Here is a 27,254-nt window from a genome sequence, read left to right as displayed (position 1 = left end):
TCCGATGGGCCCCGGTCATATAAAGCATCCCCGTCTCTCTTCCCCTTCTCCCTCATTCATCCCTCGCCACTACTACAATGAGCCACACTATCCAGCCTCACACCGACATGGAGAAAGCTCACTCGACTCATGAGATCGAGCATGACGCAGTCGGCAAGACGGACAACGAGCCGGTCGTGATCCTTACTGAGGAAGACGTGAGTTCGCTTGCTCTGCCTGACGCGCCTTTATGTTGACAGGTAGAACCGCCGCCTCTGCCGCAAGACCGACAAACGCATCCTCGCCATTCTCATGTGGATCTACTTCCTTCAGATCTTTGACAAGGTCGTCTTTGGTCTCGGCAATGTCTTTGGGTTGAGGACCGATCTGGGCATGACTGGCGACCAGTACAGGTGGGTCGGGTCCTTTCGCATCGGTACGAGTCATGGCTGACGAGCAGTTTCGCCGGCTCCATCCACGCTATCGCTCAGCTCAGCTGGCAGCCCTTCTCCTCCTACCTCATCGTCAGGGTCCCCGCGCGCACCCTCATGACTTTCCTCGTCTTCGCCTGGGGTTGCTCTGCCGCGTGCATGGCCGCCGCTACCAACTACCAAGGCATCTACGTCACTCGGTTCCTCCTCGGTCTCTTCGAAGCCGGGTGTCTTCCCCTCTTCTCCATCATCACGGCGCAGTGGTACCGTCGATCCGAGCAGCCGCTTCGTGTCGCCTGCTGGTACGGTACCAACGGTATCGCCACCATCGTGGCAGGTATCCTCGCTTTCGGACTGTGAGTGACTCTTCCTCGGGATGTTTGAGTAGTGCTAATGTACAGTGGCCACATCAATGGCAGCTTCAAGGCTTGGCAGGCACTCTACCTGTTCGCTGGTCTCATCACCGTCCTCTCCGCGCCCCTCGTCTGGTTCTTCCTCGATAACGACATCCAATCTGCTCGCTTTTTTACCGAAGAGGAGAAGGTCATGGCGGTCGAGCGGCTCCGTGCCAATCAGACTGGTACCGGTTCGCACGAATGGAAATGGAACCAGGCGCTCGAGGTGTTCATGGACCCCAAATCGTACCTCTGGTTCGGTATCGCTATGCTTCCTAATCTCGGCGCGTCGGTGACGAACGTCTTTGGGCCTACTTTGATCGCCAACTTTGGGTTTGACAAGTTCATGTGAGTGCTTATCTCTCTTGGGAAGACGCAAGGCTGATTAGCAGTACCACCCTCCTTACCATGCCTTTCGGCGCCCTTCAGACCATCGCCATCCTTATCGGTTGCTTCTCTGCTCAGCGATTCTCCAACAAAGCTGGAATTTTCGCCTTCCTCATGGCCGTCGCTGTCGGCGGATGCGTGATGCTTTACACCCAAGCCCTCGCCGCCTACGGTGTCCCTGCCCTCACGCAGTCTCAGCAATCCATCTCACTCGGTGGCTACTACCTCCTGTAAGTCATCCTATCAGCTGAAGTCAAGGTGGACTGAGCTGACTCCTCAGCGCCTTCCTCTACGCCGCGAACCCTCTCCTTGTGTCTTGGATCATTGCGAATACCGCTGGGCAGACCAAGAAGTCCGGTGAGTCCCTCTTCATACCCATTCGTCTTGGACAACAGCTGACTTGTCAGTCACAATGGCCATCTACAATGGGGCGTCTAGCGCCGGAAACATCGTCGGACCTCTCCTCTTCACTGCCGCCGACGCTCCACGATACGTTCCCGGTCTCAAGAGCGTGATGGTGATATTCATTGTGCTCATAGGCCTCATCGGTCTACAGGTCGTCAACCTCTTCTTCCTCAACAAGAGACGCCAGAGCCAGCGGGTGGCGAAGGGGCTCCCGAAAATCATTCACGACACCTCGATGGACAAGACTTTCAAGACGTATGGTGAGGATGAGGGAGCTGCTGGGCATATTGGCGAGGAGGGGCTGAAGGACGTGTCGGATCTCAAGAACCCTCTCTTCACTTACTTGTACTAGGTCATCAAAGGTCATTTGTAGGAAGCATGAGTATGGTATCTTGGTGGCTCTAATGAATGGATTTGCCTTGAACTTCTCCGGTACTCTGACCCCCTGCTCATCATCTATCTGTTGCTCATTGCATATGCCTAGTCTGGTGATGCATCATCATCAAGGAGACGAGGGAGAAGAGCAAGTACAGTAGCACAGCAAGTACAGTAGCACAGCGTCCGCAAGTCAACATTCCTCACCCGGCAGTACCCGGCGCCGGTTTCCGACTCACCTCCTTCAACTGCTCTCCCCGAGCTCTCTCTCTCTCTCTTCTTGTCCCACTTCATCTGCTTGCCAGTGTAAAAGAGACCGCTATCATGTCCAGGCTCAGCATCGAAAGCTACCTCACGAGCCACACGGGAACCAAGATTCCCCAGCTGGGCTTCGGGGCCGTCTTTGGTGATGCCTACTTTGGGTCGGTCGAGGCTGCTTTGAAAGCGGGATACAGGCACTGTAAGCTCTTGAGCATCTCTGTCGTGTTCCCACATCTATATGTAGCAGCTGCGACCCTTACGCTTCTCAGGTTAAATCATTCAAGCTGACTCCATCAGTCGACACCGCCCAGCTATACGGGAACGAGGCCGAACTCGCATCCGCCCTATCAACCCTTCTTCCCCGCCTGAACATCCCTCGCTCCGCCATCTTCATCACTACCAAGTACAACCCGCCCGAGCCGGTCGAGGAGCCCGGTCCGAGCGTCGAGGAGGTGCTCGCCCAGATTCAAAAAAGCCGGGAGATCTTTGTCCCGACGTTGGAGTATGTGGATCTTCTACTGCTACACCAGCCCAGACCTGGGCCGCAGGGAAGAGCGAGGGCGTGGGAGGCTATTGTGAAGGCGAAAGAAGAGGGATGGGTCAAGGAGATCGGTGTCTCGAATCTGTGAGTTTCCATCATAGGCTCGGAACAGGGCATTCGTAGAGGACAAGCTGACGTACAGCTCCATCAAGATGCTTGAGCAGCTCCCCTCCCCTCTTCCCGCCGTCAACCAGATTGAGGTTCAGCCCTGGTACCCTCAGCGCGAGCTCGTCCGGTACTGTCAAGCCAAGGGTATCGCTATCGTCGCCTTCTGCCCTCTTGTCCGGTCCGAGCCGAAGCGGATGAACAACCCAGTCGCGCTCGAGATTGCCAAGAAGCACGGGAAGGACGTGGGGCAGGTGCTTCTCAGGTGGTCATTGCAGTATGGGTAAGTTGGCTCTGCCTCATTGACAGCGGGAACACTAGGCTGATATACAGTATCTCGCCCATTCCTGCCTCCAAGAACCCCAAGCGGGTAGCGAGCAATGCGGATCTGTTCGACTTTGAGCTGGACGGTGGGGACATGGAGAAGCTTGACGGGCTGGATGCAGGAGCAGAGGGTGCGTGCTCGGTGAAGGCCCACGCCATGATCAATGGACCATGAGCATGGAGGCGATGGTACGCGCCTCTCAACGCTCATATCAAATACACAATCTTCCCCACCTAACATCTATATCTACCCCACAAGATCGTCGAATAACTCTACCGATGGCCATGACTAACACCAACCCAACTGATTACCACTCTCGGCTCCCTCACTTGCGCTCATTCGTCTTTTCTCAGCGCAAAAGACTATCACGAGCAGCTTTCGCAGCCGATGCAGCCATTGCAAGCCCCTCGGTTCGACGCTGATATTCTCTCTCATGCTCCTCCAGGCAAGCAGCCTTCACCTGTGGGTACTGGCTCATGAGACATGCGTTCAGACGCTGCATTTTGAGCTCGCCGAGTTGACTGGGCTCGCTCTTTTGGATCAGGTCGAGCCCACCGGTCAGTCCTCCGTTGCGACCGGCCTCGACGAAACCTCTCTGATTCTGCTCATGACTCATCCAAGTGTTCAAAGCGAAGTTCAAGGCAATGTTTTCTTGCTTGGCATTTCGCTTCCGGGTGTGAGAAGATTTGCTTACGCTTGCAGACCTGGGGCTACCAATGGCAGTCGAGTATTGAGGAGCGATGGGCCGATATCGTCCTCCTCTGATCTCTGTGCGTCGTCTACTGGCATCGGCCGGCCGAAGATGTTGGTCAGACAACCTGCGACCCTGCATGATCAGAATTGTTATGTCGCCTATCAAGAACAAGTTCGTGAGTGACTTACGCTCTGCGGGAAGGCTGTGAACTCGTCGTCAGCGGAAGGGAGCCTCAATTCTGAGAGTGAGGAGGTTGGAGCGGGATTGGAGGGGAATCCGGAGAAAGCGAGATCTGCCCCAGTGTTTGGGGAGGCAAAAGGAGAAAAGGTGTGGCCCGGGTTGATGAAGGTATCCTCTCCCATAGAGGAGCTGTGTAAGAGAAGGCCGGGCGCCGACGGTGGAGAGTAGGACGATGCAGCTGGCGACGGATGAAACGCACTTGCGGTTAGGCCATAGCCATTCCGGCCGAAGATGTCATTGTACGTGCCACCGATGACGTCCTGATGAGAGACCGAGCCCTCCATCTGCCGTTTAAGGTCAACGTTGGACTCACTCAAGTCGAATGTTGCCTCGTCGGGCAGCGCGGACCACATGTCACCCGAAAGCATGGGAGCCTCACAACCGGGTAAGGGCAGGAGATAGGGGGGCTGACTTTGAATCGCACCCCTCGACTGTGCGCTGTGATTGACGCCATCGCTCTGAGATGTCAGCTTGGAGTATTATATGTGAGAAGGTATCATCGGCTAGCGACAAGGCCTCACCTGGGAGCGCTGTTGTTCAGAGCCGATCCGCAAAGCCAAACTCCGAACCGTGCTCTCGGGGGAAACAGGGGGATCCCTAGAATAGGACATGATAGGTAAGGGGCTCAATAGAGGCTTCGACGAGAGATCAACGTGCCAAGGGGATCAATGAGTGGCGAACTAGAAACTGGTGATGGTGGAAATACATAGACATTGGCAGCTAGGACTGGTACTGTCAGGGGCACCATTGTCTAAGGAGGGAGCGGTCCTTTGATATGGTTCCCTCTCCGCTGTTGATACTGCCAGCGCTCATCAGGGTGTCGAGGGGATGACTTCCAATGAAACACACCAGTACATTCTTTTGCAGGCAGCTCGACATCTCGATCTGCGTGGCGGATTTGAGCTTTGCGCACGCAGTCTGGTCCTTACAGATGAGCAGGATGTAAGGCCGTGTGTAGTAGCCTGTAGGGATCTGGGAGTCTCGCTCGTAGTCAGTACGAGTGGAGTATACTTATACCGATGACAGAGGATGGTGCCAGTATTCGCGGCCGAGTGCTATGCCCCAAGATTCATCTCATTCATCTAGATCGATACCCTTGAGAGAGGGATTCTGGTCAGCGAACGCCGCCTCCGCCTTAGCCCAGAGTTCAGGGTGTCTCATACGAGCGTAGCCTGCCAGCTGCTGGGAAGATACTTCACTCAACTGGACTGGGAACTTCTCGCGTACCCCCGTGCAGCCACGTTCCGCGTAGGATCTGACGACTTGACGCGCGCACTCCTCGTCGGCCAAGATGGAGTCCATGGTCGCCTGCTTCGCCTTCTTATCAATTGTCCTTTGCTTCAAGACCTGTCTTCTTCTCGATCGGGGTGATACGGCGCTGCTGCGCAACACATTGCTAGGTGATGTGAATGCCACTGACCTTGATCTACTAGTCTCACTGGTAGATATCAACCCAAAATCGGAATGGTGACTGTTGTGATGCCAAGCAGCCGAGCCGGAAGCCGAAGAACAACCCTGTGTGTCGACTTCGACAGCTAGCTGTTCCATGCTTTGCTCGCCGGCAAGCAGAGGGCATTCTGAGGCGACAGTAGATCGGCGAGCTGTGGCTGGCGTTGTTGGGGCATGTTGGGCATTATCAGCTAGCCACTGCATCGTCGGTAGATAGAGGTCTTCAGCCCAATGGAGGACAGGATTGTGGCTGAAGGTGTCAAAGGCCGCTGACGCGGTTGTGGGCATAGCCGAGCAAGTTGGCGAGTGAGACTGTATAGGACGGCGCGCCCTCACGTTTGTCGGGTCTGAAATGCGTGAGATCTTGTGCAGGGTCGTGTCTCGAGATCGAGGCAACTGTTCGTCATCGAAGACGTAAGGCAAGGGCGAGGAGCGCAGCGATCCAAAGCATCCCATCTGCGCGTGCTGCGGTGCTGCTTCTGCCAATGTACCTCCGTCGGCGTTCGAAGGAGGCTGGAGGGCATCGTATCCCCAGAGCGGATCGGCAGATGCCTCGTAGTTAAGGAATATTCTTTGCTCTCCGAACAGATCGCATGGAAGATCCGGGTCATCAGTCGCCACTGTGAAGTGGGTATCGTATGACGCGATCGACTCCGGGTAGGCTGGCTGTGCTTGCTCGAACAACGAGGTAGGGCCATCAGAAGCGCCGGCGGGGAGTGGCCGAGGCCCCGAATCCGGGCGCCGAATGTGCTGATCCAGAAGGTCATGAGAAGCTGTCAGCGGATCATCCGGGGTGACGATGGGTAGTTGAGTATCATATGAGCTCGTGCTTGAATTCGGCACGGTGGCTGGCTGTCGATGACACAGAAGGAGTAGGAGTGCGCGCGCCCGTATCACCTCCATCCATTGCGACGGAGTCATGGGTATGTTTGAATCTTCAGGCTAAAGCATGTGCGTGGACTGATTCACTCCGAAGGGGTCCCGGTCAATTGTGGTCAGTGATGATGAGCGAGCTGGGTAGGCATGGTGGTCTGGCTTTGGCTGTGGGATGTTGTAGTCGACTTGGTTATGTGAGGAGAATTGCGGAGGGAAGACACTTGGGTCGATGCTGTGAGGAGCGTGAGATATCCCGGAAGGGGATGTCATGAGATTCGGATCCATCTGGTCAGTCTGTCCGATAACATTGCTGTGTATTGCATCCGTGCCGTATTGAGTGAGGCCCCGTGTCCACATTGCGGTGTCTGTGGGTTCACCGTTGCCTCCCCACCAGTCGGAAGTGAGACTTGGATTAGCGATACCGTCGAGCCCGGCGTATGCCAGCATTTCGGTGTCAAGCGAAGCCTCGGCGTCCGGGCTGAGGCATGGCTGCGCGTATCAGCTAGACTAGAGACCCCGTCGCCATCTCTAAGTCGATCGGATCGGACGAGTCCTCTGAGACTAAGCTCACAACTGTAATGCCTCCATCCCATTATACCCTGTCTTGCGCCTCCTTCATTGAGGTCATTATCGCGATTGCATATTCTCTTCTCGACATCATTATCGTCCTGGGTTGATGCGAGGGAGCTGAAGTGTAGCAAGTAAGAGTTCGTGAATGATGTAAATTTAGAGTGGAGAATGAAGATGATGGGTAGGGCTGACTGAACAGCAGCGCTATGAGCATTGTTACACGCAGTGAGGGATGAGACCCAAGTCAACTGCCTTCCTTTCGAATAAAGCTGTTCCTTTGAGCCTTGAATCCCCGCCGACCCCTGGATCGTCAGCCCAGCTTGAAACTGTAGCACACCGATGAGGATCCGATCACGTGAAGAACGAGGTGTATATAGATCAGAAGCATGAGCTTTTCAACAGGATCAGTAGTCTCTAAGATCAGTACTCGTGTCAGCATGAACCCATCTAGATCCGGCTGCATCATGGCGGCCTCTCCACGATCCGCAAGTTCCGTATATCCCACCCCGCAACCATCACTCTCCCCTCCCTAGTGATCCCTCCCCCACCCATAGCTGCTTCTCTTTCCCCATTCCTCCCACCCGAAGATCCACCACCACCGCCGCCCATCCCCATACTCGTCAGATCAAACAGCTCCACGCCGACCTCCTTCCCTTGCTCAGCCATCACGTCCACTACCGCCCGCCCGACCACCCAGTCCACGTACAGCACCCCAAAATCGTCGCCTATCTGGCTGATGAGATAGTCTGGCTCCTCCTCCGCCGACGGCCGTATCAGACCTTCTTGCACCTCCCCCACTTCCCCGCCTCCCACCTCAGCCGATTTAGGCGGATACCCCAAGATGATCACCCCAGCCGCTCCCGCCTGTCTCGCATTCAGCGCCTTGTGGAAGAACGTGCACTCCCCTCGGTCGAGGACGAGTACCGGCGCCTTGCCTGCTTTGACGACGATATCGGACGAGGGGAAGGCATCGCAGCCATCTGTATTCCTCTTGGGTCGATAGAGTATCGCCGCCGCACCGCCGAGGGAGAGGCTGCCGGCTGGGGTGGATATCGATGATGAGTCGGCGCCAAAGTCCTTGCCGAATGTAGCGGTCGCGGCCATACCGTGTAGGAAGATCTCTGGCTGAGCGGATGACTTGGTCGAAGATGAGGAGGAGGAGAAGCGAAGGAGGACGTCCGAGGGAGTATGTGATTGAGTGAGGGTCGTTCCGTGGACAGGGAGGAACCCTTCCATTTTGGGATCGGTGACGATGACGTTTTGACCAGGACGGACACGATGAGGACCGACTGCCACGTGAGCTCTTGTACCCGTAGACCAACCTCGAAGTACTGAGGAGCTCACTGTATGACACGTCGTAACCCGTACCATCATATCTCCAGCGTACGCCCAATCTCAACCCCTCAATATTGTCGATCCAAAAGTCTCCCGTTTGTATGTCCTGATGCACCTTCTCCGCACTTGGCGCCGGGTCTTCTGGCGGGGTGGGCTCAGCGACTGAGGTGTCATGAGGAGAGAGGACAATCTCGAACGACTGCGATATCAGCTTGGACTCCATGGAGGCACTGGACCCGGTAACTCACATATTTTGGCGTGATGGGCACTTCGCAATACCCGCCCTCCCACCATCCCACTCGGGCCTTGTCTTCTTCCGCCACCCCGTCCAGTCCGGGCCCAAAGACAAGCGAGCGGGCGTATTCGTAGTCTGACCGTCGCTCGATGCCGACTACCAGCCCGTTGAGAGTGGATGGGGTGTAGGCGGGGCAGAAGAGGTTTTCGCCGCGGTGCATCTGGCGCCGGATGGCTGAGGGGGGCCGGAGGAGGGACAACGGGAGAGAGAGGGCGTGACCTTCGGTCGTGAAGACTGAGTTGGAAAGTGGGGTAGATGTTGAGTCGAATAAGAGGTAGAGATACTAAAGGTCAGCTGATGTACGACACTTCTCTCGCAATAACTCACTTTGAGCGTCTCGGAGAGGACGAAACTCTCCATCCTATCCTCCAGCTGCTCTTGTCAGCGACGGTGTTGCTTTCGGTGTTGCCGACATGCGGGCAACTTACTTCTCCAGTGTCCACATTCTTCATGGTTGCGAAACCACACTCGGTCATTGTCCTTCTCCGCATATCATTCAGTACCCTCTCCCCCACGCGCAGGTAGAAGGGGTCTTTCGTGGCCTGCCCGTCAGCTTGTAGATCATGTCGTTATCATCCCCTCCCTGAGTTTACTCTACATCTTACTCCTGCACATTCTCCTGTTCCGCACCTCAGACTTCCCTGATCCTGGTCATGCGAGAAGAAGAGGACTCACTCGGTATAGATAGAAAGTCGACTCGATAAACTCCGGCCGTCCAGGCCATCCCGCCCACTCCACCTCTCTCTTTGCCCAGTCCCAGCTCTCTGGAATAGCCGAATACCTCCGCCATATGTTCCAGTAAACCAGATGCGACTTGATGGCCGATTCGACGTCGCCCGCGAGGACTTGCATTCCGGGTAAAAAGGCGGCAAGGGAGTCGATATAGGATGGGAAGGAGAGTTGGAGCAGACGGAACTGGACGGGACGGTACTGGTCGTCAGCTGGAGCATATAAGGAGACTGCGAAAAGCAGAAGTGAGCAATCTCGAATATTGCGGGAGAAGGCAGAAGGGTTACTTACGATGAAGCCGTCAGGAGATCGGACATGCGTCTGCAAAGCAGCATAGCTATCCTGGAAGATATCGAGGTACATATCGTCACCTATACGATCAGCTGTATTCCTGTTGATAGCAGCCATAAGGAAGCCCACTAAGTAAGATCGCAGCTTTGATTCCATACTCAAAGTAGCTGTCCATGCCCGCTCCAACGCTGGACATGCCTGGAGCGAGCCATTGCCCATGCGTGACGCCGATACTATTGCCGAGAAGATTGTGCGTAGATCGGCGGTTCCAGATGGCAAGATATGCTCGCTGAGCTAGTGCCTGAGAATCAGCCTACGCCCCAAAGATATTGAGAGCAGACCCACCTCGAAGCGCTCATCACCGGTCAAGCGGGTAAGAACCGCGAATTCGAGGATAAGACTTCCGGCTCCAGCAGTACCTGTACGCATCAGCTGACGCTGAGCAAGTGCAAGCGATGAGCAGCTTACAAGTCTCGATGCTCTCGCCCTTTTCCACTCCGTGCCTTAGATTCACCCTAGCATACGGCAACCCCGTCGTCGTCGTGAACGCAGGAGCCAACCGCTTCCCCAGGTCCAGCGCCATCTCCAGCAGTCTCGGCTGGTACCTCTTCAGCTCTCCCTCATCATCATCCGCCCGTATCCGACCTAGATGCTGGTATGTCGACAACAAAGACCCCATCGCCCGGATGGTCATTTCGAAGACCTGGACTTTGACGTCCTGGTCGAATGATATCTCCGTTGCGACTCGATGTAAGGCCTCGGGGAACGCCTCGGGATGGATGAGCGGTAAAGAAGAGAGTGTATCGAGGAGGGTCATAGACACATTGGCGTGGATATCGTTGACGCCGAAATTACCGGGATTGGGGTCGCGGTGCATCGGTGTGCAAGTGAGTGAGCGGAGCTCGTCCTGAAAGTCAGCGCTATCCAGCTGGGCGATGCCAGCAGATAGTAAATATCAAGACTCACCGCTGGGTACGCATACTCCATATAGCCGTCAAATCCATGCTTGAACAGCTACCTTGTCAGCCTAGAGTCTCCGACAAGTCGACCTGACGCACCCTTCGCGTTTCCTCCCTCAGCTCGACCCTCCTCTCCGCCGTCATCCCCTCCACACCTTGCAGACATGGCAGCACTCCCAAAGCGAGCCATACCGCCGTCGATCCCCAGCGCATAAGGAGTCTAGAGCGGCTCCTCTGCTATACGACAGTGAGAGATGAGAGGAAAGGAAGATTTGGCTGGTGAGGGCACTCTGAAACAAGGTGAAATCCGGTTCCGGGGGCGAGAAGAGGAATGTGGCAGTGTGGCGGGTCATTGCGGGTGCACGAGGCGGGTTGCGTCTGCGGCCACTGTACTCGACTTGCAAAGCAGAGTGCAGGGTTCCAGGCCTCATAGACAGTCTATCTACCTCCCCCGCTGTCGTACACACGATGCATGCCGAGGTGTCTTCATCGGGTTTCGATCGTGGTCGCTCGTGGAACTGCAAGGGGGAACAGGTGGCAAAGACCTCATGCATTCTGTGGAGGGGTGAAGCTAAAGGACAAACAGGCGCAACTGATGAAACCTTCCACCGAGTTCTACAAGACTTGATGGTTGCACGTATCTGTAAGCTACACCGTCAAAGGAGCATGTCCTTTGTTCAGGCGCCCCTTTCCGGATTCTGCGTGTGCTCCCAGTCGGAGTAGAGATATAGTCTGCTACTATCCAGAGACGATCTTCATTGTTCACCACACGAGCTTTGACCTACAGAACTACCTACATCGTGAGCACATCGGAAAACGTCATTCTCCCACATCACTGCAATGACTCCTGGAGACGCCGCTACAGCCCTGTCAGCCCCGGAAGGCTCAGTGGATCCGGTGACCTTCTTCGACTACCTGTTCAGGATGACCCCGGAGCAGCGTGATTCTCTGTGCAATCGGATCGACGGTCAGGAGTCGGTCGACTATGCCAGGACCAGAGTTGTGAACCTCCTTCGAGAGCATGCGACCGTCACTCGACGGGGTGCTGAGCTGTCTTACAACCTGTCTTGCATTTCGATCTCATCCGGCGAGGATCCCAACGTGTACTTGTGGTTTCACATGTCAGACATGGGAGAGTGGATGACCAGGGACTTTGTCGAGCACAATCACAAGTGGCTTTACACTTTCTTCCCACTTGGATGTTTCGTGCGGCTAAGTCAACCAGGCGCGGGAATCACGATGAGCCAGCACCTACGGAAGATGACTACACAAGGACTCAGAACGCGGTGGACAGACTTTACACGAAGGTGACCGGACTCGAGGCGCTCTACAGGAACATCAAGAAATATGAAGAGAGGGAGGCGGAGCGAAAGTCTGGAAAGAGCAAGAATGCTCAGGTGACAGGAAAATGACTCTCCGAGCTCCATGACTCAGGACCGGGAGGCTGCAGTTTACCAGCCTGATTCTCCCTTTACTCTATCCAGCTTTGGCTACTCAATGACTTTTGGATATCACATGAGGCAGGGCGGACTAGTCCTCCCCAATAGTATTTTGGTAGATATACTAATACCAGTGGAGGGCCGGAGGCCAATACCAAATACCATACTATCTACCAAGAGAATCGTCTGGTAAGTAATTGTACTATACCAGGCGGGAGAGCATGGTATTGGTAAAATACCAATACCAAGCTGGTATATCATGGTATACCAGGCCCGAGTGGAAATCTCTAGACTACTCTCCATCGTCCAATAGAGTGCCGTATGATGCTATAAAGGTGCTCAGATTGCCAGGAGCGCTCCTCCCTAAGCCTACCCCTGCTCATTTCGTACCGAAAGTGCGGACATGGGTGAGACCCAGTGAGGAACATGAGGAGCAATCTTTGCTTCCGTTGCCACCCAGTCCGCCACCAAAGTCGTATGTGGCTGCAAGCATGCGAACATTGAGGCTTTCTTTGAGCAGCAACGTAGTCCAATCATCCCCGTCATCACCCTCTCAGGCCATGGTAGAGCCATAATCAGGCTGTAGACCAATCAAAGCGGTGCTGATTTCGGACAAAGTGGTGTCTGACTTCGGACAAAATAGTGTCTGACTTCGAACAAAGGAGTGCCGTTCGTGGTCACAGATGCAGAAGCAGCGCCAGTGCATGTCCGCATGTACCAAAAGGCTACTTGAGAGCTGTAAGACTGACGCAGAGTCCTCCTGGCGGGACTGCTACTCAGTAAGCAGCTCAGGAAAGGACGGGTGGCGGAAAAGCTGTAGTATTTTTGGTATACCAGGCCTAGTACTTGGTAATACCTGCTACCACTGGATTCGCGGGGGGCGATACTAAATACCATACTAATACCAAGGCATATAGCTGGTATTAGTAATTTACCATACTAAGGACCATGGTAATGGTATATCTGCCTGGTATTTTCCCGTACTATTACTATTGGGGAGCACTAGGGCGGACTCTGGGGCAGACCGTCCGGTCCACTGAGTGGCAAACCATGACTTTCCTGCACTTACGAACTCCCTCCTGTGACTCTGTTGGATCTAGAGCCCATCTTTCAGCTGCGAACAGATCAGTCCTACTCCGTAACTCCTACCGTCGAGCTGCATCACAGCACAGCCGGTAGTGCTTCACTTCTCGAGCACGCCGAGTGCTGCCGGGTCGGCATGCCACACTGACGTCACGCGTCATGCCGATCCGAGGCATGCTGACCCGCAGGCCTCCACACACACTCCGAACATCTTCTGAACGATGATCCCCGATCCCGCTCATGCTTCCCTCCATCAACCATACTATCATCTACCCATCTACCCCCTCATCCACCAGAACATCTCCAAACGCCATGTTCAAAGCCCGCGAGTATGCCCATCACTGCAACACCACCTACTCCACCTCCCCCTCCGGCCCGGTTCAATCTGCAGCCATGAAGCCCAACCCCGGTCCCCCTCCCACGGCCCAAATCGCCATCGTAACATGCATGGACGCCCGTCTTGACCCTTTCTCCATGTTCAACCTATCCCTCGGCGAAGCGCACGTCATCCGCGTAGGCGGCGGTCGAGCGCCCGACGCCCTCCGCTCCCTCATTGCCAGCGAGCACGTCTTGGGCACAAAGGAAATCATGGTCGTTCATCATACGGACTGTGGCTACTCCAAGGCGCCTAGCGAGGATGCGGCGCGGGCGGAAGTGAGGGCGAGTCTGGGTGGGAAGTCGGTGGACTGGATGAGCTTCATGTTGCTCAAGAAGGACTTGAAGGAGAGCGTGAGGGATGACGTGCGTTTCCTGAAGGAGAGTCCGTATATCAAGCAAGGGGCGACGATTTCGGGCTGGGTATATGATACGACTAAGGGGACGATCGAGGAGGTGGTGGTGGAAGGAGAGGGGGAAGAGGCGGTTGGGAGTAAGGCGGAGGGGGGATTGGTCTCTGAGATTAGCAAGGTCGTACACCAGGTCATTTAGCTTCTCTCAGTCATTGGAGTCTCCTGAACCGTTCGGTACATGTATATATGCATAAGCAATAGATAAAATATGGATACACTGCTAATCAGCATCTACCCCGACCCGCTCTGAAGATGCAGGACTCACACTAAGATATCAACAGCCTACGAGTCCTTCCAAGCAGGATCATAATTCGGCGGCAACACCTCCTCCCTATCCCTCTCGATGACCCTCCCAGCATCCATCTCCAGCCTCGCCCTTCCATCCGGACTCGGCATACCCGCCGCGCCTCCCTCCTCGCCTTCTCGGCCCGAATGAGACTGCCCAAACTCCGCCAGAATATCGTGCTTGATCTGCAGAGCTGGATCTGGGGCGGTCGCGGTAGGCGTGATTGGCGATGATGAGCCGGAGCAGGGATACGAGGCGGGCAGAGGCGGAGCAAGTGATGGCAGGCCGCGACTGTAAGTGAGGGAGGTGGGGGCATGCTGGCTTGAGCTGGCGTATACGGGAGACGAGGCATCCGATCCGCCTCGATACGAAACAGGGGAGTGCACGCTGGTCCCATCTCCGGCACCGACAGCCTGACTCTCTGTGCGCAGCTTGCTAAGGACAGGGAGGGGCCTAGGTGTCGTGCTGCCGCCCTCGATGGGGCCATCGATATCGAACGGAGTGACCTCTTTCTCCGGGGAGGAGCTGCTGATCAGCTTGTTTCTATTTCTATATTAAAACGAATCGACATACCCCTCTTGGCTCCTCTCGTCCGAAGCCATACCAGCCTGACGCGCCTTACGTCTCCTTAAATGCAGTATAAGCCACACTATCAGAGCAGACAGTAATAGAAAGCCGATCTGCAATGATCAGCTGTTATTTCTACGAATTGGAATATAGTCAGAGCGTAAAGATACGCACCACACCACCAGCTATCGCGCCGCCCTTCTGCCCCGCACTGAGTTGATTGACATCCGCAGAATTGCTCGGTCCAGAGTTGCTCGGGTCCACGGGGTTCAGCCCATCCCACGTCGTATTTGCCGATGGGTTGCTGAGTGTCAGCACCGTTTCCCGCTGGAGGCCAAAAGCGGCTGCACTCACCCCGTCGCACTGACAAACACCACCTCATCGACCGCCATCCCCATCCCTCCCGCATTCCCGATTAGTTCCACTTTGACCCTGTAATTCTTCCCGGGCTTGACGCTCGCATAGTACAGTACCCGCTCTGGTTCCGCCCAGGGTGTGAGGGAACGGTATTCCGCGTATCGTTGACCCTGGGTGAGCGCGAGGTCGTCCTCTGCGAGAAGCGAGACAGAGTAGCGTGCGTCGAGCGGCGTGACGGAGCCGTAGATGAGGACGAGGGAGGTGTTGCTTGGTACGGAAACGGAGTAGGACGCGTTGGAGGTGGAAGTGTAGGCCTCGGTATCGGACGCTGGATATCAGTATGCGACCAGCATGTAGAGGTGGCAGGTAGACAGTAGGTGATGGGCAAGATGGGTGCCTCACAATTCCCAGGAGTCTGCCGCGCAGCCCATCCTGAATCAGAAAAGTCAAAGTCCTTGTTCAGGACCAGGTCGGTCGTACTGATGAGAGTACTGTTGACTATCGTAGATCTGCCCATCAGCTCCAGCTTCGTTGACTCGACATGGACGACATACCCCCTCGCGCCCACTGGCATAGTCATCGTGACGCCCATAATCTCCCACCCGCCCCTCCCTTGAAACTTGACAGACACCGTATGCCAAACCGCCCCCATCCCCTCCACTTTCGCCAGTAGCGGTCTCGTATCCATCCTCGGCGTACCAGACGCCACTGGACCAGGCACCGCGCTCGTAGCTGTCGGGCTCGCGCTAGTCTCCGATTCCATCCCCATCGTCGTCGACTCGCCATTCTCCGACGTCTGTACCGTCACCCCATCTACCGTCAAGTACGTCGCGCCCCCATACACCTTTCCATAGATGTACGCCGCGGTCCCGTAAAAGCTGAACGTGACGCTCGAATCCGAGAGGTTGGACCAGTGTACGGAGCTCCCGACGCCGTTGTTTAGGGACGAAGGGGACCAAGTGGACCAGCTGGAGTCCGAGTAAGAGACATTCCATGAGGATAGACCGGAGCCGGTGAAGTTGGGGTAGTAGAAGAGCGTGGGTGATTGAGAGGAGAGTGTGAGGTTGAAAGGCTGGACGTTGACGTTGGCGCTGGACGACTGCGCGAGGGAGAGTGGGAGGAGCACCGCGAGGGAAAGGAGGAGGGTGAGCCATCTGGGCCCGGCTTGGCCAGCAAGCGGGTAGGGCGACATTTTGGCGTTTCTCGGGGAGTGTTGCGGAGAGCGCGCGACCTCTCTGGGACAGAGAGCGATATACTTGCCTCAGATGGGCATGATAGATGAAGGTACTTGATGAAAAGGTCAATTCAAGACTCGGCCCCGACGGGCACAGCTGTGACCAACTCTTCCCGGATATCCGGATGCCGGATTGATTGACTTCGACCGGATCGCACCCGGATTTATAGAGCAACAGCAGCAGCCAGTGGGCAGACCCAGCTCAAGCAACAGGCTGCAGCTATGCTGTATACAGCCACGACGGGATAGTACCGCCTGGATACCTGTGATATGCCCACGCCCGTCTGAGACATACCCGCCCCGCCCTCCCTCATGGCCAGAAATACTGCACAAATTCCATTCTTCCCATGTACCAACCCAGCTACACACCCTTCCTCTCCGCCTTTTCCGGATCCCTCAGATCATCCGCCTTCTCTCTCACTTTCCCAGCCTCCTCCTCTGGCAATTCCGGATCCCGCCTTCGGAGGCCGAACGGCTCGACGAGTTCTTGGAGTTGAGGCCAGAGCTGATCGAGGGTCGTCGTGGCGTCGGTACCGCCAGAAGAGAGTAGGGTATGAGACGATTTCGGTTCCGTCGATGAGGATGGAGTGTCGATGCGAGGGGACGTGGCGGAGGTAGAAGAAGAAGAAGAAGAAGAAGACATGGCGTCAGATTGATTCTCTCGCTTTTTGGTAGACGTGGACGATAGTGGTGGATCCCGATCCCGCTCCCGCGCGGACGCCAGGATGGGTGGGGGTGGAGGAGCGGCGTAGAGACCGGAAGCGAAAAGTACCTCGTCTGATGTGCTCCCTGAGAGAGAATGAAGTGATTCTGGGTAGGCAGAGGAGAAGTACTGCGGGTCAGCTTGAGGTCACACGGAGGGATAGAGCTAACTTACTTCCAGTAAGGGAGCGGTGGAGTCGTAGTACGCTTTTAAGCGCTTGGTGAACACTTCCTGTGGATGTCAGCTCCATCCCTCTGCTTCCATCCCCCGTCTGCATCTTCATGCCCCAATATTGCCCCTCTTGTCCACCATGCCGGCTAGCTCCGGGTTGGACGGCATTCTCTTCCGGCCAGAGGAAAGGCTTGAAACAGAAAAGACTCACAGGCGTATCATCCGGCCGCTTGATCAACGGCTCCCCCGTCACATCATCCACACCCTCAACCTTTGGCGCAGAGTAGGTCGTATTGTACACTCGGCCCGAAGGTAGGTGTACCCATCGAGCAGATATACGCGCCATGATGACGCTATCGGGGACGTTGAGGTGGACTATCATATTGAGGGGTCGGCCCTGGGCGTCAGCGTCAGCTCACGCTTAGGCGGTAGAACATAGAAGCAAGTGGGTGGGGTGGAGGGTGCGAGCTGGGTGGAGGGAGGGAGAAGGTGAGGAGGAGAGGTTCAGACAGAGGCGTACCTCCTCGTTCAAGACATCATCGAGCAGTTTGCCCTGGTGAAGTGTCCGAGGGAAGCCATCAATGATCCAGCTCTGCCTAGTCAGCTTCGACCCTCTCATGCCCATGGCATCTTGTCGTCCGGACTCACCCTGCCTCGTAATCTGTCCAGCTCAGTCTTGACAATCTCCAGCATGAGCTCATCGGATACAAGACCTGACGTATCAGCTGTGAATCCTCGCATCTCACCATGGAGCCGCGCGACAGGGTAAGAAAGTTCAGCATGAGCCAAGAGAGTCCAGATACACACCTCCTGTCCTGACGACCTCTTCCGCTCTCAGTCCAAGCGGACTCTTCGCTGCGATTTCTTTCCGCAGGACATCACCTGTCGAGACAAAGGCGATATCGTATAGCTTCAACAGCCTACATATCAGCTTGCCCGCCCAGCTTATACAGGTTGGCCTCGATTAGTGGAGACGTACCGCGCGCTCAGCGTTCCCTGCCATATCAGCTAGGTCTTATCCACATCACAGCCTAGCCCGCGATCCGAGGAGAGCAACGCACCTTCCCACTCCCCGGTTTCCCAAACATCAACATCCTTAACCCCTTTTCGCGCTCTTGATCACCCTCGACCCATCCCTTTCTTTCTTGCGCAACCAGCTCGCGCATTCGCTGAACGACAGATGAGATCGAGTCTGACACTGTACCCCGCGGCGAGGAGGTAGATATGGTGCGGAGGGGGAGCGAAGGGACGCGTCCAGAGAGAACGCGGGGTTGGAGGATGCGGAATGAGGCGGGGCGGACCGCTTGGGTCAAGCGAGAGGTTGAAGCGGACATGCTGCGGTATAATGCGAGCGGGCGAGGATGGTTGTAGCCCAAAGGCAAGTTCGGCGGCAAGAGGCCCGTCGGAGGGGAGTGATGTGTGATGTATGGTTGAGTGAGGTCGTTGACCCCATGGTGGGTCAGATAGCCGGGGTTGCCGTAATGGCGGAGGAAGGAGGATGGCAGATGGGAGAGTACTTGGGCCATTATTAAGAGCGCGACCAGCAGCCTCGAGCTCCCAAAGTAATCAGGTGTCCTTCGCCAGAGGGTGCAGCCAAGCAGACATACTCAAAGCTACAATTGAATCTATCTTTCAGTATGTTAGGCATCCAACGCTACTCCTGCTACTCCCCCACCTCCTTTCCGCCCACCTATGTAGACCTAGAAATCCGTCTGTCCCGCCCACTCGCTTACATCAAACCCATCTTCCCCTTCCTGTACCGTCTCCGGCACATCCACCTCCATGCCTCCGCCCCCACCCATGAGCACCGGCGCACTCATCGTCTTGCCCAACGCCCGTCCCGGTAGACCCCTCATCTGCCTTCCTCCCTGTCCAGCGAATCCACCTTTCGCCCGCCCGCCCGACGCCGAAGGGACCGCCGGGAGCCGATCCTGCCTGAACAGCGCAGGGTGCGAGATTGCCGGTGAGGTGAATACCGGTGGGAATTCATCCATCGTGGACCCCGAGACGGAGGCCGAGGTACTTGGGTCGAGTGGGGGCCGGTCCTCGTCCTCGTCGATTTCCGTGGCGGTGTCGCTCCCTTCTCCACCGTCCGCCTGCGCATCATCCACCTCTACTCCCCTTTTTTTGCCTTGGCTCAATCCCCAATCCTCAACGCGTCCCCTTTTACTCTTGCTCTTGCTCTTGCTTCCCGACCCGCCGGTCTCCTCTCCCTCCATAATGACCTCGCCGTCCTCCCCAAACCTCAGCCGCATTTCCCTGCCACCCTCCTCTCTGCCTCCAGACCCGTTTGCCAAGTCTAAAGCATCCATACTCCCGCCCGAACCATACGGCTGCAACTCCCGCGCTTGCCGCCGGAGCTCGTCTTTGTAGACGATACCCTGCGCTTCTCGGTAGATCTGGTCGTTCGTCAGGAAACCGCCGGGAGCGCCCGAGGAGGAGGATGAGAGGTTGAAGACGGGTTGAGATTGGGTACGGCCGAATGTGGAGTCTCGGCCGGTATTGATTGCTAGAAGGATCAGCTCGGGCCTCTACTTAGTTTTGCTATCCGGTCTCGGTTATATTCGATGCTGACTCACCTCGCCTGATACGCATGGGAACCCCACCCTGGAGCGCCGAGCTGACTGCTGGGTCTATACCATGCCGCTGAGCCTGCACCTCTGCTGTTGTAGCAGGGAGCGAGGCGGTCGGTGCGAGTCTCCGACGATTGGGTAGCGGGTCCATGATTGGGTGCGCGAGTGTGGGAATTGGCTTCGCTCAGAGTATCTCTCAGATACGCTGCACAGACTCGAAACGGAGCCCTTGGGATATATTGATTGATAGGGGTTTGCAACAAAGGCGAAGCAAAAGGCAAAGCAGTAGATTATAGATGGGATTGTGAGCGGTTCGACGCGTCAAGGACCCCGACCTTGTGCCTTGACGCGTCCCATTTCCTAATGGTAATTCAAGCTTGATCTGATTAGGAATTTATTTGTAATCCCGCTAATACAATTACCATTACAAGATCATTTGCATTAGGTTTCGGCTGCTGCTCGATCAGCGCTCAGCTCAGCCCAGCTCAAGCTTCTTCCCTCTCGAGCATATAGCATCCTATGCACCTGTGGTTTCTCTGTCTGGGCGCTTCCTCTGCACGTATCCAGAGCCTCCATGCGCGACGTACTGGGCAGTATAGTAGCATACCATCAGATCCAGGCTTTGTTGACAAGTTCCCCTAGGTGTACGGCATCGGCATCGGCAGCGGTCCAGGTCCAGCTGGTCCGACCGAGGGGTCTTCGTTTGATACATACACCTCCGGCTTGACTTTGACATCAGACCTTGCCGTCCAGACCTCATATCCGATCACTTGGAAGAGTCTCAACCTCGGCCTGAAATCGCTGCGACAGAGAAGAGCGATGAGGAACGAGCAGGGCCTCGAGTCTTGTTGAGCTTATGTACTGAGGCGCATGATCGCCCAAGATGTCTGAAGCAGTCAAGCCGGCTGCCAAACGGAGGGTACGCCTGTCGAAACCCCATAGGATGGCGCATCGAGCGCGTGGTACCACAAGTACGCTGACAAGCCAGGTCACCGCACAAATCCCACTCCCATCGCCCAAACTCACCCATGGCTCTCCGTCAGCCTCATCCCCCTACGCAACCCCAAACTACCCCTCGCCCGCTGCACGACCTACCGTCCGAGCACGGGTCGATCCCTCCACTTCTACTCCAACCCAGACTTCCACCACTCGGCCAAGTCTGCGCTCCTCCCAATCCAGCGCCTCCATCCGCTCCGCCGTCTCATTACCGGCCGTCCCGACGCTCGCTCGTCCTCGATCGCCCGTCAACGGCGTTCACGGCGTCAAGGTCAAATCGCCATTGCTCCCACATACGCCCGAATCGACCGGTCTATCATCATTCGGGAACGCTCCACGAGCAAGAGTGCGGGCGCCTAGTCCGGGTGGATTAGCCAGCCCGCTCAATCAGAGCTATGGGCCAAATACGTCCACGCCTCTCCCTGCGGGCGGACGGGTCAGGGCGAGGGTGGCCAATATGGCGGGACAGACCGATGGGGGCAAGTCGTTCATGGCCGAGACGGAAACCGGTCGGAGAGGATCCGCATCGGCCGCTATATCCACCGCAACACCTGACCCCACTCCCCGCCCCAAAATCCATAAATCCCAAACTCAACCTCTGACCACTCCTAATCCGCCCGTCTCCCGGTCTCGCGCGTCGTCCATCGTCTCGTCCGCCTCTGCCGCTAAGGTCCGGACGTACGCCTCGCCGTTGCCATCTCCGGCATTATCGACTTCGCCTCGGTCGGTACATGTTGTTCTGGACCAGCTACAGACGGCCGGGGCGGGTCCATCTACCCCAGTCTCCACGTCGATTGTAGCCTCGACCCGTACTCTCACATCTGGACTAGGTATGGACCGACGTCGCAGTCTCAGTCCTATCCCCGGATCAGGATTCACCCATCCCCCCGCCTCCGCAGTCGGACCGGCCGCTCTCCCAACTCGGTCATACCCCCTCACCCCTATCCTCACGCCCACATTTCAGGCCGGCCCCAACCCCCTCTTCGCCCAAGTCTACAACCAAGACCCCATCGCCTCCTGTCCGCCTTCACCACACCATACCGCCCTCCCTCCCTCCTCTCATCTCAAATCGACCGGACGGCGGATGCCAGAGTATCCCTATACGGCCCGACCGGGCGCGGGTGTCCCGGCTCTACCTTTGCCTTTACCACCCGAGCCGGGGGTACGGACGGTAGAGCTGCCGCTGTTGACGCCGACGGTGACGCGCGAACGAGAGCGAGACGGAGAGGGGCTGAGGAAAGGGTCTCAGAGCGGGTCAGAGGTGGACCGAAGGGGCAGTGCGGGTTTGAGTAGTCTGTCTGGGGAAGGTGGGGGCGTGGTGGGACTGGGATTTGACAGCGGGTTCGATAGGCGAGTGAGCGGGGGAGGAGGGTCTGGGGTCGGATCGGGTAGTGCGACTGGGAGGAGGGTCTCGGTGGATCCGACGAGAGCTGGTGTAGAGGATGGCACGAGCGCGGGAGACAGGGGTGGAGCGGGAGATGTCCCTTTGCGAGACGAGGGAGGCAAAAGGGAGGGAGAGAGGGACGATGATGGAGGGGCGGAAGGCATGACGGACGACAATGGGATTGTGGAAGAGGCGAGAATCAATCGTAAAGTAAGTTATACCCGCCTCATCTCGTGCTGAGAATAAGAGTGATGAGCTGATAATACAGGTAGCGGATCTTGAGATATCCAATGCAAGTCTACTAGCTATCAACCGATCTCTCGAGAGTAAGTCCTCCCCGTCCTCTCCGTCTATACAAGTATCACTCACTCATCCACATCCACATCCATGTCCACGTCCGCCATACTATATATACGCTCGCCAATGGTGACATGGAAAGAGGGCTAATCACTACCAGTATCCAAGTCCAAACAACGCGCCGAGATCCTCCGTCTCCGCCGCGCCCTCCGAGAATCCCTCGTCGCTCCTCTTCACCCGGCATCCCTCCACCCTCACCCATCCGGCTCGTCGTCCTACTTCCCTTCTTCCGCCGCCTCATCCTCACCGGGCAGACCATACCCCTCTCCCTTCTCAAGGATATTCCCAAACTCCCCCTTCTCCCTCGGAGATGGGGATCCTCAGGTGGACGAAGAGGACGGCGATGATCACATGGCGATGGCGAGTGAAGCCGAGATGGAGGAGAGGTGGAAGAAGGTGGAGGATATGATGGGGGTAATGCAGAAGCGCGCAGAGGGGGCGGTCTGGGCTGTGCAGGAGGAGATGAGGCCGGCGGGGAGGACGGTCCTGGGTGATTGGGGCGAAGGGGCCGAGGAGGGGGTAGGGGAGGAGGGTGGAGGGGATAGTGGGATGGGTGGGGTGGGGACGCCGGAGAGGGACGGGGAGGGGTGAGGGGACGATAAGAGCAGAAGAGAGCCAGCCTGGGGTTAGCTGTGTGCCCTACGATGTATCGACTTAGCCGGACACTCACAGTGCACTGAGGATTGACATGAAGAGAAAGCAGAGAAGAGTTGGGGCAATGGTAGAACAAGCCTGAGCTTAGCGGTATCCCTCAAGCGTGGATTGACTCTACGGTATACTCACTGACGATCGGCATCAAGAAAGAAGGGAAAGGAAAAAGCAAAGGTGACCCGGTCTGATATTAGCAGTATGCTCTTGTGAGAAAAGAGAACGCCTTTATTCACTGGATATGCCGGTACATGGTATGGAGCGAACTCACTCCTCCCTCTCCCTCTTGACACCAGCATTCAACCCCCGGCCCTGGGCGTCGTTCCGCGCGTCAAGTAATTGAGCTTGAAGCCGGTCCTCCCTCATCCTCCCCTCTTCCTCCCTCGTGCTCCCCTCCTCCAGCGCACGAGTCAAGACCTCGCGCTCATGAGCCATCGCAACTCGCATTTGGTGCTCCATCGCCCTCAACCGCGTCATTACCGCATTCGACATCCTCACCTGCGCTGCCAGCTCCTTCCGAAGGACCTCTATCTGCCTATCCTTCTCCTCACCCCTCCTCTTCTGCTCGATCTGGACACGCGTCGCACGCCAATCCTTTGCGAGCTTGGTAACATCGTCCTCGAATGACTAGGGAAGAGCCGCGACGATCTCCGGATCGACCGCGATGTCCTGGAGGGTCTTCATGGCGCCTACGATAGCCTCTTGTTTCGGCCATGCGGCGGACCAGTTGTCAGGCATGATAATTGACTGGAATAGTGGACACGGTCAAGGAGGGAGCGGAGGGATAGATTTAGACAGTCGAGTCATGAGAGGCTCTGCGAACTGGAGAGCAGAATGGGATGCGGGAGAGAGGAGCTGTTCAGGTACAAGATCTCGAATGAGGAATGTGGAGCAGGACTACTGGCTTAAATTACCCAATCCGGTAATTCTGGTGTTCATCACCGAAGCCGAGGTCCGTGTCATGATCACTGACTCATTCAACCGTGCCTCTCTCCTTCAGCCTCATCGTCTACATATACAGCTGGGACCAATAAGCTGCACGCTAGCCCTGGCGCCGAACGCCAGCAAGTCCTATACCTCACGCGGACATCTGCCTGCAAGATGGCTTCGTCCAGCTCGTCCGCCGCTACTGATACCGGATCTTCTCCACCCATCTGTACCGAGCTCCACGCATACTACTGCATGGACGTCCTCGCTGCGCACTTTGAGGGGAGAGAGCCTATCTCTCCGCCCTTTAAAAATGCTCAAGCAAGCTAGTAAGTGCGTCGCGTCAGTCTGATCCGACAAGGAGTGCCGGGGAGACTCCCACTTCAAGCTTCCAATCGTCCGGGAGAGAACCTTAGAACGGGGCTACCGGGCGGCAGACTATCGCATCGAGCTTCTAGGCCGCTACCTGACTCGCTACAATCCCTACGCCCCACCGTTCCTTCCGCCTGATCTTCCTCTGGATGTTGCGCTGACTCATCAGCGCCCTCTTCGTCACCTGGAATACATCCTCATCTTCTCGGCCCAACGCCAAACCTTCACTGCGGGGATGTATCGGTAACTTTGCACCTATGCCGCTTGCAAAGGGACTGAAGGACTATGCTCTCATCAGGTACGTCTGCTTACCAGATGCCTCGTTAAGGCGCTGTGGGCGTAGCTGACCTCTTTAGTGCGCTACAAGATCATCGATTCTCGCCTATCATAGAGCCTGAGCTGTCCAGCTTATCCTGCAAGTAAGCCCGACTCCCCGATCCCTCATCCGCATCGCTGTAACCCCGCCGCTCCCCATATATCCCCGGTCTAACTGATGAACTATTCACAGAGCTAACACCCCAGCGTCTCCCTCCTTACACCCATGACCCCCATCCTCTCCCCCCTCTCATGGACAATCGGCAAACACGGCATCCACCTCACCTTTCCATCCCCCTCGAACCCCTCCCGTACCCTCTCAGCGACGTACCTCCCCGAAATCGCGGAAGAGCAAGGGTGGACGAAGGAAGAGACGGTACTTTCGGCAATCAAGAAGGCGGGATATAGGGGGAGGGTGGAGCCCCGGGATGAGGATGAGGTGTGGAGGAGTCTGGAGGTGCAGGTTTATGAGAGCGAGAAGAGTGGGGCGGGGTGGGGGGAGTATTGGGACTGGAAGAAAGGGCGGGGAACTGATTGATTGGGGGGATAGAGACCGAGACTTAGCGTTGTATATACATACAGTGGAAGTAAGCATGTACTGACGCGCATTGATACTGATGCTGTTGATGAGCTGCGCGTGATACTCATATCTGACACTGAAGACGGGCCGCACATTTGCGGCAAGCTCGAATCATGACCGCCACGCCGTACTTTGGACTGATCATTAGAGATTCTACGAGAGACATGGATGCTTCCAGGTCGTGGGGTCCAGACCCTGGTCCTCATAAAGAAAGGAACAAATAAGGCGCAGACGATACGCGTTTCGACTTTAATTCAGGCTGAAAGGAACGCGCGTAGCACGAGCAGGGCGGAGACTTCTGGTTGACTTATATAACTCGCCGCCCTACCCCTCAACACTGTCACGTTGCACTTACGCCTTCTTTCCCTGCTCCGGCTAACCCGCAGAGTCACCTGCACATCTCACCCTCATACCGATCCTCGAAATGTCCCGCCAATATCCCAGCAAACCGCTTTCTCACAGACCAGCCGAGAAGGAATCCCGTTTCATGCAGTTCATCAGCCGCACAGACGAGGACGAGGCCGGTAACCATACTGGGGGTGCGAACTCCATTACGACGGTTTCCGGTCCCCCCATCGTCACCAGCCCAACTGCACCGTACGAGATACCCTCCACCGTCACACCTGTCCTCTTCACCACGCAGTCTGGTGGGGCGGACGGCACACCAACCTGCACGATACCGATCGTCAAGTTCGGCGATATGCTACTCAGCGAGAAAGAGTCTGTCGGCATGAGATTTGCGGCTGGTCAGAGTCTTGATACCCACATTGGAGCCCCCAGCTCCATCGAGACCGTCTTCGACTACCCATCCCGCTTGGCCACCCTCAGCGTGCATCCCACCATCACCGTTCGGGAAGGAGACTCGGTGTGCCCCACTTTCAACCCAGAATTCGCCATTGTCGCCCGAACGAGGAGGCTCGCATCCACCGAGAACACCGCCGTCGTGAAGCGTCCAAAAGGCCCGGACTTTGATCGCACGGATGCCGCTGTGAGACAGACTATGGACATTGCGAATTTGCTCGCTCGTTTGAAGGTCCGATCTGAGGAGAGCAGTATCATCAACGATAGCATCCGCAAGACCTGCACGATCGATGATGCCCAGATTGTTTTCACTGATACCCACGAAGCTCGCATGGAGGCGACAGGGGCAGTGATCAAAGAGTGGCGGGTTGAGAGAGGCATAGATGAGACTACCCGATCTTGCACAAGAGATGACCGGGGTTTCCCTTATTGACGAGGCTATCTCGTAACTATACTTTTGTGATCTTGCGCGCACTCCGGGACCTCTGACCCGCAATGGTAGTTCTGATGAACACGCCGCTGGTGACTGAATGCAGCCTGTCACTCCTCTCAGTAGTAATCTGGCTGCCTCACTTGAGCGTCCGAGTGATTATACTGGTAAAGCTGAGTGTTCCAGTGAAACACCTATCGGATGGGTCCTTTCATGAGCCTGCACCGCCTCAGCTAGCGTCCCTGTCGCGAGGTCTGTCCTCTATCCAGGCGGAGTCCATATAGAAGGAGCGTAGGGGAGTCCGAGACAGCGGGCTGCCGCTCCGGGCGCGCTTGCGAGGCGGTGAAAGAAAGAACCTGCATTGGCAGTCAGACCGAGGACAAGGTACCGGCCGGTCCAAAGGGTCTGACCTCTGTAGAGCCACAGCCACAAGGCCCACCTACAGTATTACAGTGGCATGCACCAAAACGGAGTCGCCATGGAGTGGGTCATTGGGGCCGGTTGAGGTCTCGACATCGTTGACCGACACGCGTGACAGATTATCGGAGCTTCAAACTATCTTTACCACCCCGTGCATTAGGTATCAGTCCGCTTGGCCATT

At 56.3% G+C, this 27,254-nt stretch overlaps 12 protein-coding genes across 12 annotated transcripts; 7 read left to right on the top strand and 5 right to left on the bottom strand.

The window, feature by feature from the left end:
• Positions 1-77: 77 nt before the first annotated feature.
• MKK02DRAFT_32085 (putative allantoate permease) lies at positions 78-1,949 on the top strand (the record flags this gene model as incomplete). The annotated part of the gene is made up of 7 exons (XM_053088448.1): positions 78-197; positions 244-392; positions 440-766; positions 812-1,153; positions 1,198-1,422; positions 1,473-1,549; positions 1,600-1,949. 7 exons carry the CDS (start codon positions 78-80, stop codon positions 1,947-1,949), a joined length of 1,590 nt encoding a protein of 529 aa, XP_052948476.1.
• A 347-nt stretch (positions 1,950-2,296) lies between these two features.
• Positions 2,297-3,378, top strand: MKK02DRAFT_23367 (putative oxidoreductase; the record flags this gene model as incomplete). Its single annotated transcript, XM_053086721.1, has 4 exons — positions 2,297-2,432; positions 2,531-2,858; positions 2,917-3,162; positions 3,213-3,378. 4 exons carry the CDS (start codon positions 2,297-2,299, stop codon positions 3,376-3,378), a joined length of 876 nt encoding a protein of 291 aa, XP_052948475.1.
• A 516-nt stretch (positions 3,379-3,894) lies between these two features.
• Positions 3,895-4,749, bottom strand: MKK02DRAFT_43105 (uncharacterized protein; the record flags this gene model as incomplete). Its single annotated transcript, XM_053092278.1, has 3 exons — positions 3,895-3,972; positions 4,087-4,596; positions 4,660-4,749. The coding sequence occupies 3 exons, from the start codon at positions 4,747-4,749 to the stop codon at positions 3,895-3,897; spliced, it is 678 nt and encodes a 225-aa protein (XP_052948474.1).
• Positions 4,750-7,495: 2,746 nt separating this feature from the next.
• Positions 7,496-10,855, bottom strand: MKK02DRAFT_43104 (glycoside hydrolase; the record flags this gene model as incomplete). Its single annotated transcript, XM_053092277.1, has 12 exons — positions 7,496-8,322; positions 8,378-8,567; positions 8,617-8,946; positions 8,991-9,035; positions 9,092-9,205; positions 9,339-9,593; positions 9,684-9,763; positions 9,813-9,984; positions 10,029-10,102; positions 10,152-10,590; positions 10,650-10,697; positions 10,742-10,855. 12 exons carry the CDS (start codon positions 10,853-10,855, stop codon positions 7,496-7,498), a joined length of 2,688 nt encoding a protein of 895 aa, XP_052948473.1.
• Positions 10,856-11,482: 627 nt separating this feature from the next.
• MKK02DRAFT_32081 (uncharacterized protein) lies at positions 11,483-12,394 on the top strand (the record flags this gene model as incomplete). The annotated part of the gene is made up of 3 exons (XM_053088447.1): positions 11,483-11,949; positions 12,216-12,270; positions 12,293-12,394. 3 exons carry the CDS (start codon positions 11,483-11,485, stop codon positions 12,392-12,394), a joined length of 624 nt encoding a protein of 207 aa, XP_052948472.1.
• Positions 12,395-13,476: 1,082 nt separating this feature from the next.
• MKK02DRAFT_43103 (putative carbonic anhydrase) lies at positions 13,477-14,091 on the top strand (the record flags this gene model as incomplete). Its single annotated transcript, XM_053092276.1, has 1 exon — positions 13,477-14,091. The coding sequence occupies one exon, from the start codon at positions 13,477-13,479 to the stop codon at positions 14,089-14,091; it is 615 nt and encodes a 204-aa protein (XP_052948471.1).
• Positions 14,092-14,234: 143 nt separating this feature from the next.
• MKK02DRAFT_43102 (uncharacterized protein) lies at positions 14,235-16,354 on the bottom strand (the record flags this gene model as incomplete). Its single annotated transcript, XM_053092275.1, has 6 exons — positions 14,235-14,763; positions 14,812-14,918; positions 14,980-15,109; positions 15,160-15,490; positions 15,565-15,671; positions 15,717-16,354. The coding sequence occupies 6 exons, from the start codon at positions 16,352-16,354 to the stop codon at positions 14,235-14,237; spliced, it is 1,842 nt and encodes a 613-aa protein (XP_052948470.1).
• Positions 16,355-16,757: 403 nt separating this feature from the next.
• On the bottom strand, positions 16,758-18,604 carry MKK02DRAFT_22719 (adenylate kinase; the record flags this gene model as incomplete). The annotated part of the gene is made up of 7 exons (XM_053086614.1): positions 16,758-17,228; positions 17,274-17,330; positions 17,482-17,667; positions 17,791-17,862; positions 17,919-17,983; positions 18,078-18,201; positions 18,332-18,604. The coding sequence occupies 7 exons, from the start codon at positions 18,602-18,604 to the stop codon at positions 16,758-16,760; spliced, it is 1,248 nt and encodes a 415-aa protein (XP_052948469.1).
• A 366-nt stretch (positions 18,605-18,970) lies between these two features.
• On the bottom strand, positions 18,971-19,994 carry MKK02DRAFT_23351 (uncharacterized protein; the record flags this gene model as incomplete). Its single annotated transcript, XM_053086719.1, has 2 exons — positions 18,971-19,779; positions 19,850-19,994. The coding sequence occupies 2 exons, from the start codon at positions 19,992-19,994 to the stop codon at positions 18,971-18,973; spliced, it is 954 nt and encodes a 317-aa protein (XP_052948468.1).
• Positions 19,995-20,726: 732 nt separating this feature from the next.
• Positions 20,727-23,171, top strand: MKK02DRAFT_32078 (uncharacterized protein; the record flags this gene model as incomplete). The annotated part of the gene is made up of 4 exons (XM_053088446.1): positions 20,727-20,762; positions 20,832-22,433; positions 22,492-22,549; positions 22,681-23,171. The coding sequence occupies 4 exons, from the start codon at positions 20,727-20,729 to the stop codon at positions 23,169-23,171; spliced, it is 2,187 nt and encodes a 728-aa protein (XP_052948467.1).
• Positions 23,172-24,329: 1,158 nt separating this feature from the next.
• MKK02DRAFT_22545 (AMMECR1 domain-containing protein) lies at positions 24,330-25,380 on the top strand (the record flags this gene model as incomplete). Its single annotated transcript, XM_053086583.1, has 4 exons — positions 24,330-24,484; positions 24,697-24,825; positions 24,884-24,946; positions 25,050-25,380. 4 exons carry the CDS (start codon positions 24,330-24,332, stop codon positions 25,378-25,380), a joined length of 678 nt encoding a protein of 225 aa, XP_052948466.1.
• Positions 25,381-25,846: 466 nt separating this feature from the next.
• On the top strand, positions 25,847-26,656 carry MKK02DRAFT_32076 (uncharacterized protein; the record flags this gene model as incomplete). Its single annotated transcript, XM_053088445.1, has 1 exon — positions 25,847-26,656. One exon carries the CDS (start codon positions 25,847-25,849, stop codon positions 26,654-26,656), a length of 810 nt encoding a protein of 269 aa, XP_052948465.1.
• Between the last annotated feature and the right edge of the window lie 598 nt (positions 26,657-27,254).

The sequence above is a fragment of the Dioszegia hungarica genome (genome assembly GCF_025882075.1).
Source record: "Dioszegia hungarica strain PDD-24b-2 chromosome Unknown MKK02contig_6, whole genome shotgun sequence".
Lineage (NCBI taxonomy): Eukaryota > Fungi > Basidiomycota > Tremellomycetes > Tremellales > Bulleribasidiaceae > Dioszegia > Dioszegia hungarica.
Note: the sequence above shows the minus strand (reverse complement) of the source record. Positions and strands in the feature narration are given on the sequence as shown.